Genomic DNA, 15,749 nt, shown 5'->3' with positions numbered 1-15,749 from the left:
CCTGTCAATGACGTAATATCCGCGTTATCCCTGGTTTCCGCTTTTACTATAAACGAATCAATGTTATATAGCTCAACATGATGAAATGTTAGCATATGATCAGTATGTCATTCTAATGTTGATCTAGCTTACTGCTAGTCTCATATAGCCAACATGTCTCGCACATCAACATGTCTCGCACTGATCGCACATCGACACATTTCAGTACATTCTCATTTCCATATAAGTTTTGGGATTAAACTTTTTTTCTGGTGCTGTCTTTCCCCATAAAATGCTTCTTTTTTTATGCCAATCTACAGCTTGCCACAAATGCTGTTGGTAGAACGAATCTGGAACATTCCTTTTAGTTGTCTCTTTTGACCCCATGTACCTTTCAGATCCCTGAATCAATTACTCATTTAAGGTCTGAACTGCTTTGTCACATTTTTGTCCTGTAGGTTATATTGTCTGTTACTTAAATCATTAATTTCAGTGTGCAGTGACTGTAGAGAACTTGACCCAGTCACCACTTCTTGCATGCTAGTAGCTGGTGATGAGGTAATCTTCCCCTGCCTTTAGATTCCTGAGCAGGAAACTTAAATGACCTGCTTCACATTTTCTCTCTCTCTCATTCTTGCCCACTCGCTCAGCATTGGGGATTTTCCTTTCTTATACAGGCTCAGTAAATAAACTTGCTTGCAGTAATTCAGGGGTCTTAAAGTCCAATAAGGTTGAGAGACGTGAAGTCAGGCAGATATGTCCATACTATAAGAAGATGTTCTGGTCAGATTTTGTTTGTGTATGATCTAAAAGATGATTGCAAATATGTTCTTTGGATTTTGTTTGTTGTTAAAGTATTCTTGTTTGCCTTTCAATTTTCTATTTTTGGTATTTTGTAAATTGTAATGGAGATAACTGAAGTTTGATTAGCTTGCTACTGGTTATATGCTGGGTTGGTTGTGGCATGAGTTTTGGACTGCTAGAACGAATGACTTCTTGTTTAATAAGTCATTAGTTGTTGCATCTATTCCTTTTTAGCAGATCAGTTATCCTGCATACAAATCCAAATGCAAATAAAAATTATTTCTGTGAAACTAGGAATGCAATTACATTTCTGTGGCCAAAACAGCAATTTTAGGTTTCGGGGCCGAAATGGTTTTGTAGGATTGAAATTGACCGAAACAGTTACGATTTGTTAACGCCACACAATGTGGATAAAGTACAACAGTTAAACGTGTCAGCTGTGTGGACTCCAGGGATTGGTTGACATTGAATATACTGATGTGAATTCTTAAATCTCAAGAACGATCTTTTAGTATATTCTGTTTTCTGTGTTAACAACACTTCACTAAACATTTCTAGCGTGCATGCAAACCAAAACCCGCAACAATCTTTGTGTTTTTTTTTAACTTGAAACAGTTTCAACTTTCCAATTCTGTCAATTTTATACTGAAATTTACATTTAATCATTTAGCTGACACTTTTATCCAAAGCGACTTACAAATGTGGAGAACAATAGAAGTAATCAAACCAACAATAGGGTAACAATATACAAGTGTTGTGACCAGTCCCAGTTAGTCTAGCACAGTACACATAGCAAGTATATATATTAGGGCTGTCACTTTTGTGGAAAAATCCTGTTCGATTTGAGACATAAGTGTTCATTGAATCGATGTCTAAAGACGTTTCCATTTTCAACACCAAATATAGCAAATCCACGGACAACTAACAAATTAACTAAAAATAAACAAACAAACGAAAAAATTAGGATGAACGTAAAGAGTACGCTTGAGAAGCGCACAAGTCAGCAATATTTCGGATGATTTATTGGCGTGAAGTTTCGTGCACAATGACAAACAGGCGTGCAACATTCAGGGATTGAAATTAACACCCTCCAACCTGCCAAATGCGGGTAAAAATGAACTTTGGCGGGTAACACTGTCAAATCACTAGCCAATTTGGCCTGTTTCTATGTTTAGCGCAAATACGCAACTCATGAGTTTTTTCTTCTGCTGAACACAAAGGAAGATTTTTTTTGAAGAACGATTGGAACCAAACAGTTGTGGGGCACCATTGACTTCCATAGTATTTTTTTTTTTCTAGTATGGAAGTCAATGGTGCCCCACAACTGTTTGGTTCCAATCGTTCTTCAAAATATCTTCCTTTGTGTTCAGCAGAAGAAAGAAACTCATACAGGTTTGCAACAACTTGAGGGTGAGTAAATGATGACAGAATTTTCATTTTTGAGTGGAGTATCCCTTTAAAGAGTATGAAAACACCTAATTGATTCTTCATTTGTGTCTCCTTGTGCTACAACAGACACACACAAAACTGTTAAAATACCAAGTATTCCAAGAATTTATCAATTAGAAATGTTATATATATATATATTTTTTTTAAATAGATAAATTCAAAGGATAAATGTTGTTTTAAAGGTGCAGTGTGTGATTTTTAGCGACATCTAGCGGTTCGGTTGCGAGTTGCTCTAAGGGCTCAGCCCACTGCTCACCCCTCGCTTTCGAAGAAGCTACGGTGGCTAAAACGGGACAATTATATCGTCGTCTGGAGACAGCAGAGAATAGCCAGAGTAAGCCAAGAGTGTGTAACATTGTCACTGTTTCTGTACCACAGTCCATTATAAACCACATCATGGATAAAGTTTACAAAGCCATAGTCAGGTGAGGATCAAGGGTCTTAATATATAATATAATAATAGTAATCAGCTGATTGTCTCACAAACGTAACCAGCACATTTCTCCCCACATAGCAAACCCATAATACAGCGAGGGAGAAGAACCACATGAAACTATGCAACTATATATTTTTTCTAACAGGGTAGTAAAAGTTTAGCTGGCTAAATATGAGCTGTTACTGTGGCTGAGCTGGTTAAAGCGTAAAGCATTGTTTATACTTGACGCGTCCGCATGAGCCCAAAGGTGTGCGCGGCAAAAATGACATGATTGTAACAGCGCGCGCGCCTCCACATCCCCTAGACACCATTTACTACACACAATAGGCTTTTTTCCTCTGATTTTGAAAACTCTTCGCGATCATCTTAAAATGCTTCCAAGATCGACTTGTCGACGACGATCGACAGGTTGGTGATTCCTGTAACGTTACTGTTTTACGGTCAATGACGAGTACTAATCAGCTGTCTCACGAACGTAACCAGCACATTTATCCCCACATAGCAAAGCCATAACACAGCGAGGGAGAAGAACTAAGTTACATGAAACAATCCAACTACATATTTTACACCACTGACAAGGGAAGAGTCACTACTCACGGTGTTTATGGCTAGCTTCTAGCTTTCTGCTGCTTCTCTTTCAAGGTAGTGACGAAACGCGCTCTGTAGCGCTGTTGGTTCGCTGTCGGCTACTGTAGAAACATGACGTCACAATATGTCGACCTTCATAGAAGGGGGTGCCCGCGGTTATGTAGATATAAATGTCTCATTCTAAGGTAATAAAAACATTACGGTTTATTACACTTTATACACCACTGAAAACATAGTTATGGATGTCATATTGCGTTTGTTAATAGATACTCAACATTTTTACACATTGCGATTTTTTTTTTTTTTTTTTTTTTTTACACCTTTAACGATTTTTAATATGGCGATATTGTTAGTTGGCTAGAAAAAAATACTCTATAAAGCAGCATTTTGTTAAATATACTTTGCTTTTCATTTATTACTTATAGCCCACAATAAAGTAAAAAAAAATATTAAAGACAAGTGAACAGTCAGTAATAATAAGAACAGCAGGATAGGTTGCTTGCTGTCACTTTAAGACCAATATAAAAAAATCCGCGCAAAACCCAGCAAAGATCCAATATAAATGATACACATTCGATTTCTTTCTCAACTGTTTGCATTCATTTAATACATAACCGACTGTGATTACGAGAATACTTGCTGAGACTGGTATTTTAACAGTTTTGTGTGTATGTGTCCGTTCTAGCACAAGGAGACACAAAAGAAGAATCAATTAGGTGTTTTCATACTCTTTGAAACACGCCCCTCTCTGTGTGTGCGCAGCTGTGCACACAGATAACAGCGCGTGGGTACCAAATAGAGTTCTCTATCGCCTCTTCATGCACTTGAATGGTTCAAAATCCCCTGAATGTGTAAATTGGCAAGATAAAACATGTGCAAATGATAAGCTGTCACTCTATAATTGTTAAACTTAGCAAGCAATTAATCCGAGAATCGCATGCGTGCCGAAGTGTGGGGCTTGGTCCATACGCGTCATGGGTCCATACGCATCATGAATCCACTGCGATCCGTTGCATACATAATTCTATTATTAAAAAGTTGATATAAGAACTCTCATGTTCAAATTTTTTTTTTTTTTTTTTTTTTTTACAGACAGACATACAGACCAAAATAGTGCAGTAACGAACAATCTAGTAATTCCATAATTCCAGAAGTGAAATACGTGTGTAAATGTGTGGGTGATTGTGTTTGTGTATGTGTACACTCACCGGCCACTTTATTAGGTACACCTGTCCAACTGCTCGTTAACACTTAATTTCTAAGCAGCCAATCACATGGCGGGAACTCAGTGCATTTAGGCATGTAGACATGGTCAAGACAATCTCCTGCAGTTCAAACCGAGCATCAGTATGGGGAAGAAAGGTGATTTGAGTGACTTTGAACGTGGCATGATTGTTGGTGCCAGAAGGGCTGGTCTGAGTATTTCAGAAACTGCTAATCTACTGGGATTTTCACGCACAACCATCTCTAGGGTTTACAGAGAATGGTCCGAAAAAGAAAAAACATCCAGTGAGCGGCAGTTCTGTGGGCGGAAATGCCTTGTTGATGCCAGAGGTCAGAGGAGAATGGCCAGACTGGTTCGAGCTGATAGAAGGGCAACAGTGACTGAAATAACCACTCGTTACAACCGAGGTATGCAGCAAAGCATTTGTGAAGCCACAACACGCACAACCTTGAGGCGGATGGGCTACAACAGCAGAAGACTCCACCGGGTACCACTCATCTCCACTACAAATAGGAAAAAGAGGCTACAATTTGCAAGAGCTCACCAAAATTGAACAGTTGAAGACTGAAAAAATGTTGCCTGGTCTGATGAGTCTCGATTTCTGTTGAAACATTCAGATGTTAGAGTCAGAATTTGGCGTAAACAGAATGAGAACATGGAACCATCATGCCTTGTTACCACTGTGCAGGCTGGTGGTGGTGGTGTAATGGTGTGGGGGATGTTTTCCTGGCACACTTTAGGCCCCTTGGTGCCAATTGGGCATCGTTTAAATGCCACGGCCTACCTGAGCATTGTTTCTGACCATGTCCATCCCTTTATGGCCACCATGTACCCATCCTCTGATGGCTACTTCCACCATGTCACAAAGCTCTAATCATTTCAAATTGGTTTCTTGAACATGACAATGAGTTCACTGTACTAAAATGGCCTCCACAGTCACCAGATCTCAACCCAATAGAGCATCTTTGGGATGTGGTGGAACGGGAGATTCGCATCATGGATGTGCAGCCGACAAATCTGCGGCAACTGTGTGATGCCATCATGTCAATATGGACCAAACTCCCTGAGGAATGCTTCCAGCACCTTGTTGAATCTATGCCACAAAGAATTGAGGCAGTTCTGAAGGCAAAAGGGGGTCCAACCCGTTACTAGCATGGGGTACCTAATAAAGTGGCCGGTGTGTGTATGTGTGTGTGTGTATGCATAAGCAAAGTAACCATTTATTATTTATTACCATCATCATTACCATCACCACCACCACTCCTCACTACCATCATACTGCCAACATTGTATTAGTCAAATTTTTTTTTTTTCTTATTTCCATCTTTCCTCCTATGTAACAATTAGCATTGTCAGCACTCTCCAAAAATAAAAGATACTATAATAAGATATTATAAGATAACCCTCCCCCACATCTCCTCAGTTTTCTCCTAATTTGTTTTTCTTAATGTTATGTGTAGTGTCTAAGGTGTATTAAAAGAAGGGGTACAGTGTGAGAGTGTCTCAACTTGGGACAGAAATGCTGTCCCATGGAAACCACTTCTCGCCTGCCTAAGTGTTTATTAGGTTTTTCAATGTGTATATATACATATTTCAAAAAAAAAATTCAACTGTTTATTTGAGTGTTGATTATTAAAAAAAATTTGATTTCATTAACCGTTTGTGTGTCTCTGTTTAAGAGCCGATAGAAACTGAAACCAAATGGCTAGCTCAATAATTATTTTTGCATACAAAACCAGAGACGTTTCACATCTTGTTCAGATCAAGCCTCCAACATGCTCCTGTTGCATTGTTTTCACTCTCTGAAACGAATTGCCTATGCAAAGATGGTCCATTTATAATGGCAAACTTCTGTGGGTTCTTGCCACTGAGCTGAAATTGAATGCTAACAGAACTTTCTCCAGCACAAAAAAAAAGCTTTTTTACAGTTTGAAATAACAAACCTGTCAGTTTTATATCGATAAACGATGGGCTCAGATTGGCTTGTGTTTTGTATTTCGTTTTATGAAGCCAGACATACTACTTGATCTAATTGACACTTGAATTTCATATTTAGTGATCTTTTTGATTGCCTGCCAGATAGTCTCATATAGCTGCAGCTCATGTGCGAGCAATAAAGAAATGATGATAAAGCTTTCGTTCTGTCATGCAGCAGGGCTCTCACGCACTGCAGTGCTCTGCAGAGAGGAGGGGGGATTGGGGCCATTGAGTTCATTGGGCTGTGGTTCAGTAAAAACACCCTCTGTTTGCCTGAGCAGATACTGTATAAGCAAGCAAAGCCCACTGCTGTGAGCCGACCACGTGTTGCAATATCTGTCAGAGGTGGAGATCATGTGTTATGGTTCACTGTGTGTGTGTGGCACTCTGGTTATTATAAATTTGAATGTCATACATGCATATACACTCACCGGCCACTTTATTAGGTACCCCATGCTAGTAACGGGTTGGACCCCCTTTTGCCTTCAGAACTGCCTCAATTCTTCGTGGCATAGATTCAACAAGGTGCTGGAAGCATTCCTCAGGGAGTTTGGTCCATATTGACATGATGGCATCACACAGTTGCCGCAGATTTGTCGGCTGCACATCCATGATGCGAATCTCCCGTTCCACCACATCCCAAAGATGCTCTATTGGGTTGAGATCTGGTGACTGTGGAGGCCATTTTAGTACAGTGAACTCATTGTCATGTTCAAGAAACCAATTTGAAATGATTAGAGCTTTGTGACATGGTGGAAGTAGCCATCAGAGGATGGGTACATGGTGGCCATAAAGGGATGGACATGGTCAGAAACAATGCTCAGGTAGGCCGTGGCATTTAAACGATGCCCAATTGGCACCAAGGGGCCTAAAGTGTGCCAGGAAAACATCCCCCACACCATTACACCACCACCACCAGCCTGCACAGTGGTAACAAGGCATGATGGTTCCATGTTCTCATTCTGTTTACGCCAAATTCTGACTCTAACATCTGAATGTCTCAACAGAAATTGAGACTCATCAGACCAGGCAACATTTTTCCAGTCTTCAACTGTTCAATTTTGGTGAGCTCTTGCAAATTGTAGCCTCTTTTTCCTATTTGTAGTGGAGATGAGTGGTACCCGGTGGAGTCTTCTGCTGTTGTAGCCCATCCGCCTCAAGGTTGTGCGTGTTGTGGCTTCACAAATGCTTTGCTGCATACCTCGGTTGTAACGAGTGGTTATTTCAGTCACTGTTGCCCTTCTATCAGCTCGAACCAGTCTGGCCATTCTCCTCTGACCTCTGGCATCAACAAGGCATTTCCGCCCACAGAACTGCTGCTCACTGGATGTTTTTTCTTTTTCGGACCATTCTCTGTAAACCCTAGAGATGGTTGTGCGTGAAAATCCCAGTAGATTAGCAGTTTCTGAAATACTCAGACCAGCCCTTCTGGCACCAACAATCATGCCACGTTCAAAGTCACTCAAATCAACTTTCTTCCCCATACTGATGCTCGGTTTGAACTGCAGGAGATTGTCTTGACCATGTCTACATGCCTAAATGCACTGAGTTGCCGCCATGTGATTGGCTGCTTAGAAATTAAGTGTTAACGAGCAGTTGGACAGGTGTACCTAATAAAGTGGCCGGTGAGTGTATATATATATATATATATATATATATATATATATATATATATATATATATATATATATATATATATATATATATATATTAATTATAGTGTCTGTTCTCTAACTGATCTGAATGATTTTCATTGCTTTAAAAAAATCTAAACGATGGTGGGGGGCGGTGCCACGGTGGGCAAGTGATGTAATAGGTGTGCGGCTGAAGTCAAGTCAAGTCAAGTCACATTTATTTATATAGCGCTTTTCACAATACAGATTGCATCAAAGCAGCTTCACAGTGATAACATGAAAGTAGTACAACACAGTTCAATAATATTGTTGAATATTAAATATCCCCAACTAAGCAAGCCAAAAGCAAGGCGACAGTGGCAAGGAACCAAAACTTGCCAAGGAACCAAAACATGGCTGAACACCATGTAACACTATCGCAGCAAGCCTATGATCTAGTTAAGCAATATCACACAAGCAGCAACTACAATATCACACGAGTGTTGTTTTTCTATCAAATAGCACATGTGCAAATGTGATATTGGTTATATACAATAGTTCAATAAATAAGTTAATGTTGTGATATATTTTATTTACACACAATATTGTCTCTATTATAGAGGGAGATGGGTTACAAAAGTGTCAACTTGCGGCACAAATGTTTCACTAGCCTTTCCATGGCAATGATGCTTCTGCTGCTAGCTTTTCTTTTTAAAGCACATGGACCATTTAATTTGTCTTTTTGCTGCTTTTATGTATTCATTGCACATTTAAATTCAAATTGTGTACACATGAACAAATTTAAGGTTGTCCTTCCTTAAGGTTTCTTTTGTTGTTGTTTTTGTCTTTCGCAGGGCAATAAAGGCATTTCAGGAGGTGCTTTACATTGACCCCAGCTTCTCAAGAGCCAAGGAGATCCATCTACGACTCGGCCTGATGTTTAAAGTCAACACAAATTATGAGTCAAGCCTCAAGGTATGTCTATTAACAGCTCTGCCTCCCCCTCTATATTACATTTATGCGTTTTGCAGACACTTATCCAAAGCAACTTTATTTACATTTTATCAATTGCATTCCCTGGGAATCGAACCATGACCTTGGCGTCTCTAGCACCGTGCTCTACTGTTGGAGCTAAAGCTACAGTTTCTAAATATGTATACATTTTATAATTCTGGTAGAGATGTGATTTTTCCGTATTTATACAGATTACAGTATTTTTCCACCCTGAAAAATGATGACCCATGAGAGCTGCGTATTTCCGAGAAAGAGAATCTCTTGGTTGGGGAGGAGGGGGGAAGTGCAGGTTACTGTACGATGTTTGAAATCACAAAATGGCCTTAAAGAATTACTAAATTAACTGCAAAATGTTACATTTTTCTAATACATTTATTTCATGCATAGATTGCTTCTAACAACTCATGGCGGGATCTAACCATCTGCGGGACACGATTAGTATGTTAGCCATGGTTCAAAGCATCAAATGCGAGTTAAAATCGTCGTTGAAACGGTTACTTCGCAGTTGCCCGGTAACTTTTTTTTTTTTAAATGAAATTTGTTGCTTGGTGGTGAGAATGTGATATGGCTTAGTGCGCTCATCACATCGCAACAGTTCTGATGTAATTATGTAAATTTATTGTCTGATGTGCTGCATGTTTGAGAGTACCGTAACAGCACTGTGTTTTCAGTTTCGATTCAGAATAAATGCTATTCTGCACCTGCAAGTGCATTTGCATTTGGGAACTCAACATTCATATGAGAATCGTTTATATTTTACTGTTGTTCTGTAAAATGAAAATAATAAGTGTTGTTATTATTATTATTATTATTATTATTATTAATAATAATAATAATTCTGAAATATTAATAAATATAATATAAATAATATTACATTTATTTTATTATATTATATTATATTATATTATTGTATTGCATTATTATTAGGGCTGTCGATTTAATGCATTAATTTAATTAGTTATTAGAGATGGACCAAAATGAAAAATCTGGGCGAAACTGAAAATTCTGGATGCACTTGGCTGAAAACTGAAACTTTTTTTTTTTTGCTTTTTTTTTTGTATAATTGTATTAATATTAGACTTTAAAATTAAATTCAATAATTTTAATGATACTGAATTTAGAAAAATAAATTAAAATAACCACACTTTTATCGAAAGTAACACACTAAAATTGGACAGAAAATATATTAATATTAAATATCAATGTATTATTCTTTATTCAGTTATTTGCAACAGAATCAGATTTGAACAGATTTATTTTTTGACCATTTACCCAAATAATGATGTCTTACAAAGCTATTATTATCAGATCATGTGAGCGGATCAGTGTCTCCGCAGAATACTGCACACACCTATATACACATTTCATAGCATAATCTGAGAATATTTGTTTTCCATTTGAATCGGTTCATTTAAAAATGCACATTTCAAGCTTTCGATAGATGTATTTCTCATGTCTGTGAGGAAAGTTCACGCTGAGTTTCGGTTTATTTTTTGACCCGCTCAAGTTCACAGAGACCAAGACTGCAGAAAGCGCCTGATTGTTTTCTTTATTTTACAAAAGCACAATATTTAGTAGGGATGCACCGATTTGAACATTTTGGCCGATACCGATAACCGATAATTCTTTACATTTGAAAGCCGATAACCGATATATTGGCCGATAAATCTAAATTAAAATGTTTATATACTTTGATAGCCTGTATACATAAACAAAAGGCTCACCATTAAAAGCCTTGTCTCAAACACTTTTAACATAAATCAAACACATACAATACAGTATAGCCTAGTTTGAACCAGTGTAAGATTCCTTAACTTTTAAAATTAATTTTACACTTCTATGGGCAACTTTCTTTATTAAAAAATGGTAACACTTTATAATAAGGTTTAATTTTGTTAGCATTAGTTAGCATTAGTTAGCATGAACCAACAATTTTAGAAGACATTTTTAAGAAAGTTGTATCTGTTAACATTAGTCAATGCACTGTGAACTAACATGAACAAACATATTTTATTAACTACTATAACAAAGGCTATTGCTCTCTGTTAATTAATGCATTAAAAAATGAGACCTTATTGTAAAGTGTTATCAAAAAATCTATTGCCTAACAAAAAATAAAATACCTAAATAATGCAAACAAGTCATTGGATAACATTGGGCTGCATATAAAGAAACAAAATGGATCAATAAAATGGAATCGCCTCCGCACGCACAATAAGGAAATTATTTCTATTAAACCATATCGTTGATGATAATAATTTGAATCAAAATAATTGTAGTTATTAATTATATAACACAATATTTTTCAAAAAAATTAAACATTTTTAATATTACAGTGATAGCTTAGTTACTGTTTCAAATGACATTGCTGTGTGAGCTGCGCGCGCTGAAGCTGAAGAGAACAAACGTGAAACCGAATCACTTTGCTAGAAGGTTAATTAACTCAACGGTTGCTGAAGAATGCAAACCCAAAGAATTTACAAATGTATTACAATAGTGAATACAATTATAATTATATGACAGTCCCAATCATAGCTTTTAATGTTTTGCATTGTTGTTTAATCTGCGCGCGCTGAAGCTGAAGAGAACGAGCACCGGGAAACTGAAGAACTTTTCTGGCAGGTTGTTTAAATCCACGAAACACATCATATGTGAGATTAATCAGATATTTATTTTACATCAACTTTATATTACGACTTATCTGCACAAAATGACGTGAATGCACAATCGAACTTGTGCTGGTCATAATGTTGTAGTAGGCTAATCCCTGTTCTGGACGCGCTATTCCCACAACAATGCGCTGAAACGGCAACTAAACTCAGAGAATTCACAACGTTTTATTACAATAGTGTTCTCATTATAATAGGGCTGCAACTAACGATTATTTTGATAATCGATTAATCGGACGATTCTTTTTTCGATTAATCGGATAAAAATTCAATTAGATTTTTTGTTTATTATGACTAAATAAAACCAGGTTACACTTTATTTTAAGGTGTCCTTGTTACAGTGAAATTATATATTTAAGTACAGAGTAATATTAAGTAACTACATGTACTTTTACTATAGGAATAGGGTAGGATTAGGTTGAGGGTTAGTTGCATGTAATTATGCATAATTTACTGTTATTACTACAGCAAGTCAAGTCAAGTCACCTTTATTTATATAGCGCTTTTTACAATACAGATTGTATCAAAGCGCTTCACAGTGATAACATGAAAACAATATAACAAAAACAATATAACAATATAACAAAGTTTGTTTCTAAAAGAAATTGCGTCAACGTCCACCTTAAGTAAGGCAGATCAATAATATTATTGAATATTAAATGTTAAATGTCCCCAACTAAGCAAGCCAAAATCCAAGGCAACAGTGGCAAGGAACCAAAACTCCATCAGGTGACAGAATGGAGAAAAAAACCTTGGGAGAAACCAGACTCAGTCGGGGGGCCAGTTCTCCTCTGGCCAACGGAAGAACAGTGCATGATTCGGGCAGCATTACAAGTCAGATTGGATCGGAACATTTAGAGTATTTTTTTGGAAGTCCAAGTATGCACGCCGGTCTTAAGACGAGTTGTTGAGGATCAGTGCCGTCCACCATAGAGAGTCCATATCGCCCGTGTTGAGTCGTCACTTCATAGGCTTTGTGGTTGGAGCATCTGAAGTCTCCGTGAGAGGCTGGATACAAACTGGAGCTGACGAACGCCATTTTCTCGGGACTCGCGTCCCGAGATAACAGCAGAAAAGCAAAGGGAAAATAATTAGCGTAGCTGCTGTTCATAATGATGATTTCCATAACACAGGTGTAAAAGACAAAACATGAAGACAGTGACTCTTGCGTCCCAAAATCACCCCCCTCCGTCTCCCACTCAACTCAGCCCAGCTTACTGACCTCTACATCCCTCCTGCTGCTGAGACCTAACCACAATCTCACAATCTCTCCGCAACCCAACCATACGCGCCAACCCGTTGACTAAGGCTGTCGAGCCCCACTGGTGCGTGAATAGGCAGTTTCAGTGGACAACGGTTCCGTATGGCATACTACCTACCGCAACACAATATCTGTCCAACCACCCGTCATTCACGCAATATACACAGGAACGTAATAACTGCAAATACTATGCAACCTATACAGATAACCTACAGTCTCTTCAAGTTTTATAGTATTAAATGCATTTGATCTGATTCAGCAGTATAATAAAAGGTAAGCATTATGTAAATGCTTGGCTAAAAAGATGCGTCTTTAATCTAGTTTTAAACTGGGACAGCGAGTCTGAGCCTCGAACAATATCAGGAAGGCTATTCCAGAGTTTAGGAGCTAAGTGTGAGAACGCCCTCCCTCCTTTAGTGGACTTAGATATCCTAGGAATGACTAGAAGCCTCGAATTTAGTGATCTTAAAGAACGCGATGGATTGTAGGGCGATAGAAGGTCCATTAAATACACAGGAGCTAAACCATTTAGGGCTTTATAGGTCAGTAATAGTACTTTGTAATTGATACGGAACTTGATAGGTAACCAGTGCAGAGATGATAGAATCGGTGTTATATGATCATATTTTCTTGACCTAGTAAGAACTCTAGCGGCTGCATTTTGCACTAACTGTAGCTTGTTTATTGAGGATGCAGGACAACCGGCTAATAAAGCATTACAGTAATCTAGTCTCGAGGTCATGAATGCATGAACTAACTTTTCTGCATCGGAAACAGATAGCATGTTACGTAATTTAGCAATGTTTCTAAGATGGAAAAAGGCCGTTCTTGTAACATATGTAATATGATTTTCGAAAGACAAGTTGTGGTCTAGTATAACTCCCAGGTCTTTTACCGTAGAGGATAAAGTAACAGGACATCCTTCTATATTAAAGTTGTATTGTAAGTGGTTTTGTGGATAGTTTTTTGGACCAACAAGTAATACCTCGGTTTTATCTGGATTTAGTAGCAGGAAATTATGCGTCATCCAGCCTTTTATATCTTTAAGACACTCTGTCAATTTTGATGAGTTAGTGTTTTCATCTGGCCGTGATGAAATATATAATTGAGTGTCATCAGCATAACAGTGGAAATTAATTCCATGTTTTCTTATAATATTACCAAGTGGCAGCATATATATTGAGAATAGCAGAGGGCCTAACACCGATCCTTGCGGGACTCCATAGTCTACTGAAGTTATCTTCGATTTTTCCCCATTTAAACAAACAAAATGGTAACGGTCTGATAAATACGATCTGAACCAGCTTAATGCCTGTCCCTGAACACCAGTGTAGTTTTGTAGTCGATCCAAGAGTATTTTATGATCGATAGTGTCAAACGCAGCACTAAGATCGAGTAGAACTAGTATTGAGATACAGCCTTGGTCAGAAGCTAAAAGTAAATCATTTGTAATTTTAACTAGCGCAGTTTCTGTGCTATGATGCGGTCTGAATCCTGACTGAAAATTTTCATATATCTCATTTTCTTGCATGAAAGAGCACAATTGAGCGGACACAGTCTTTTCTAGTATTTTAGACATAAATGGAAGATTTGAAATCGGTCTGTAATTTGCTAAGTTATTTGGATCTAATTGCGGTTTCTTAATGAGAGGTTTTATTACTGCCAGCTTGAATATTTTTGGAACATGACCTAAAGATAAAGACGAGTTAATAATATTAAGAAGAGGCTCTTCCACTACAGGTAACACTTCTTTCAGAAATTTAGTTGGTATTGGATCTAATAAACATGTTGTTGGTTTAGATGCAATGATAAGTTTATTTAGCTCTTCCTGTCCTATAGTTGTAAAGCGGTGTAGTTGTTCTTGAGGGGCGATAATTGAGGCTGAATCATTTGACACCATAGAGGATTGTACATTTACAATTGTGTTTCGGATGCTTTTTATTTTCTCATTGAAGTAGTTCATAAAATCATTACAGCTATACTGTAACGGAATAATTTGCTCGGGTGATGTCTGTTTATTTGTTAGTCTAGCCACGGTGTTAAATAAAAACCTTGGATTATTTTGGTGATTTTCTATTAGTTTGCGGAGATGCTCAGCCCTGGCTGCTTTTAGAGCTTTTTTATAACGTGACATACTGTCTTTCCACGCGATTCTAAAGACCTCTAAATTAGTTTGTTTCCATTTACGCTCTAGGTTACGAGTTTCTCTCTTGATAGCATGCGTAGCACTGTTGTACCATGGTGCTTTAGTTTTCTCTCTAACCTTTTTTGATCTAATTGGTGCAACAATATCTAATGTACTAGAGAAAATGGTGCTCAAACTGCTAGTCATTTCCTCTAGTTCATCTGTTTGTTTGGGTTCACTGAGCAGCTGAGATAGATCAGGTAAGCTATTTGAGAATCTATCTATAGTGGTCGGAAGGATTGTTCTGCCTGGTCGATAACGTGGCGCAACATGACAAATTTCAGCAGTGCGTATTATACAAGTTACCATGTGATGATCGGTGAGATCGTCACTTTGCGGTATAATATCTATATCGGTTGGATTGGTTCCGTATGATATAATTAAATCTAGTGTATGATTTAGACGATGAGTGGGACCACTGACATTCTGCTTGACCCCAAAGGAGTTTAATAAATCTGTAAACGCAGTCCCTAACGCATCGTTTGTGTTATCTACGTGTATGTTAAAATCTCCAACAATTATTGCTTTATCGGCATTGACCAATAGATC

At 37.9% G+C, this 15,749-nt stretch overlaps 1 protein-coding gene across 7 annotated transcripts in view; it reads left to right on the top strand.

The window, feature by feature from the left end:
* Window positions 1-15,749, top strand: part of kdm6a (lysine (K)-specific demethylase 6A) — an 82,856-nt gene that overhangs the window by 24,832 nt on the left and 42,275 nt on the right. For all 7 annotated transcript variants that reach the window (XM_056233023.1, XM_056233022.1, XM_056233020.1 and 4 more), the window contains one exon: window positions 8,926-9,046. In XM_056233023.1, the coding sequence (XP_056088998.1) occupies window positions 8,926-9,046 (121 nt within the window). The remainder of the gene's footprint in view (window positions 1-8,925; window positions 9,047-15,749) is intronic.

This window comes from Rhinichthys klamathensis, unplaced genomic scaffold (genome assembly GCF_029890125.1).
Source record: "Rhinichthys klamathensis goyatoka isolate OS25496 unplaced genomic scaffold, OSU_Roscu_1.1 h1tg000358l_1, whole genome shotgun sequence".
In the NCBI taxonomy this organism is placed as follows: Eukaryota; Metazoa; Chordata; class Actinopteri; order Cypriniformes; family Leuciscidae; genus Rhinichthys; species Rhinichthys klamathensis.
The sequence above is the reverse complement of the archived record's forward strand: the minus strand, read 5'-3'. Positions and strand labels throughout refer to the sequence as shown.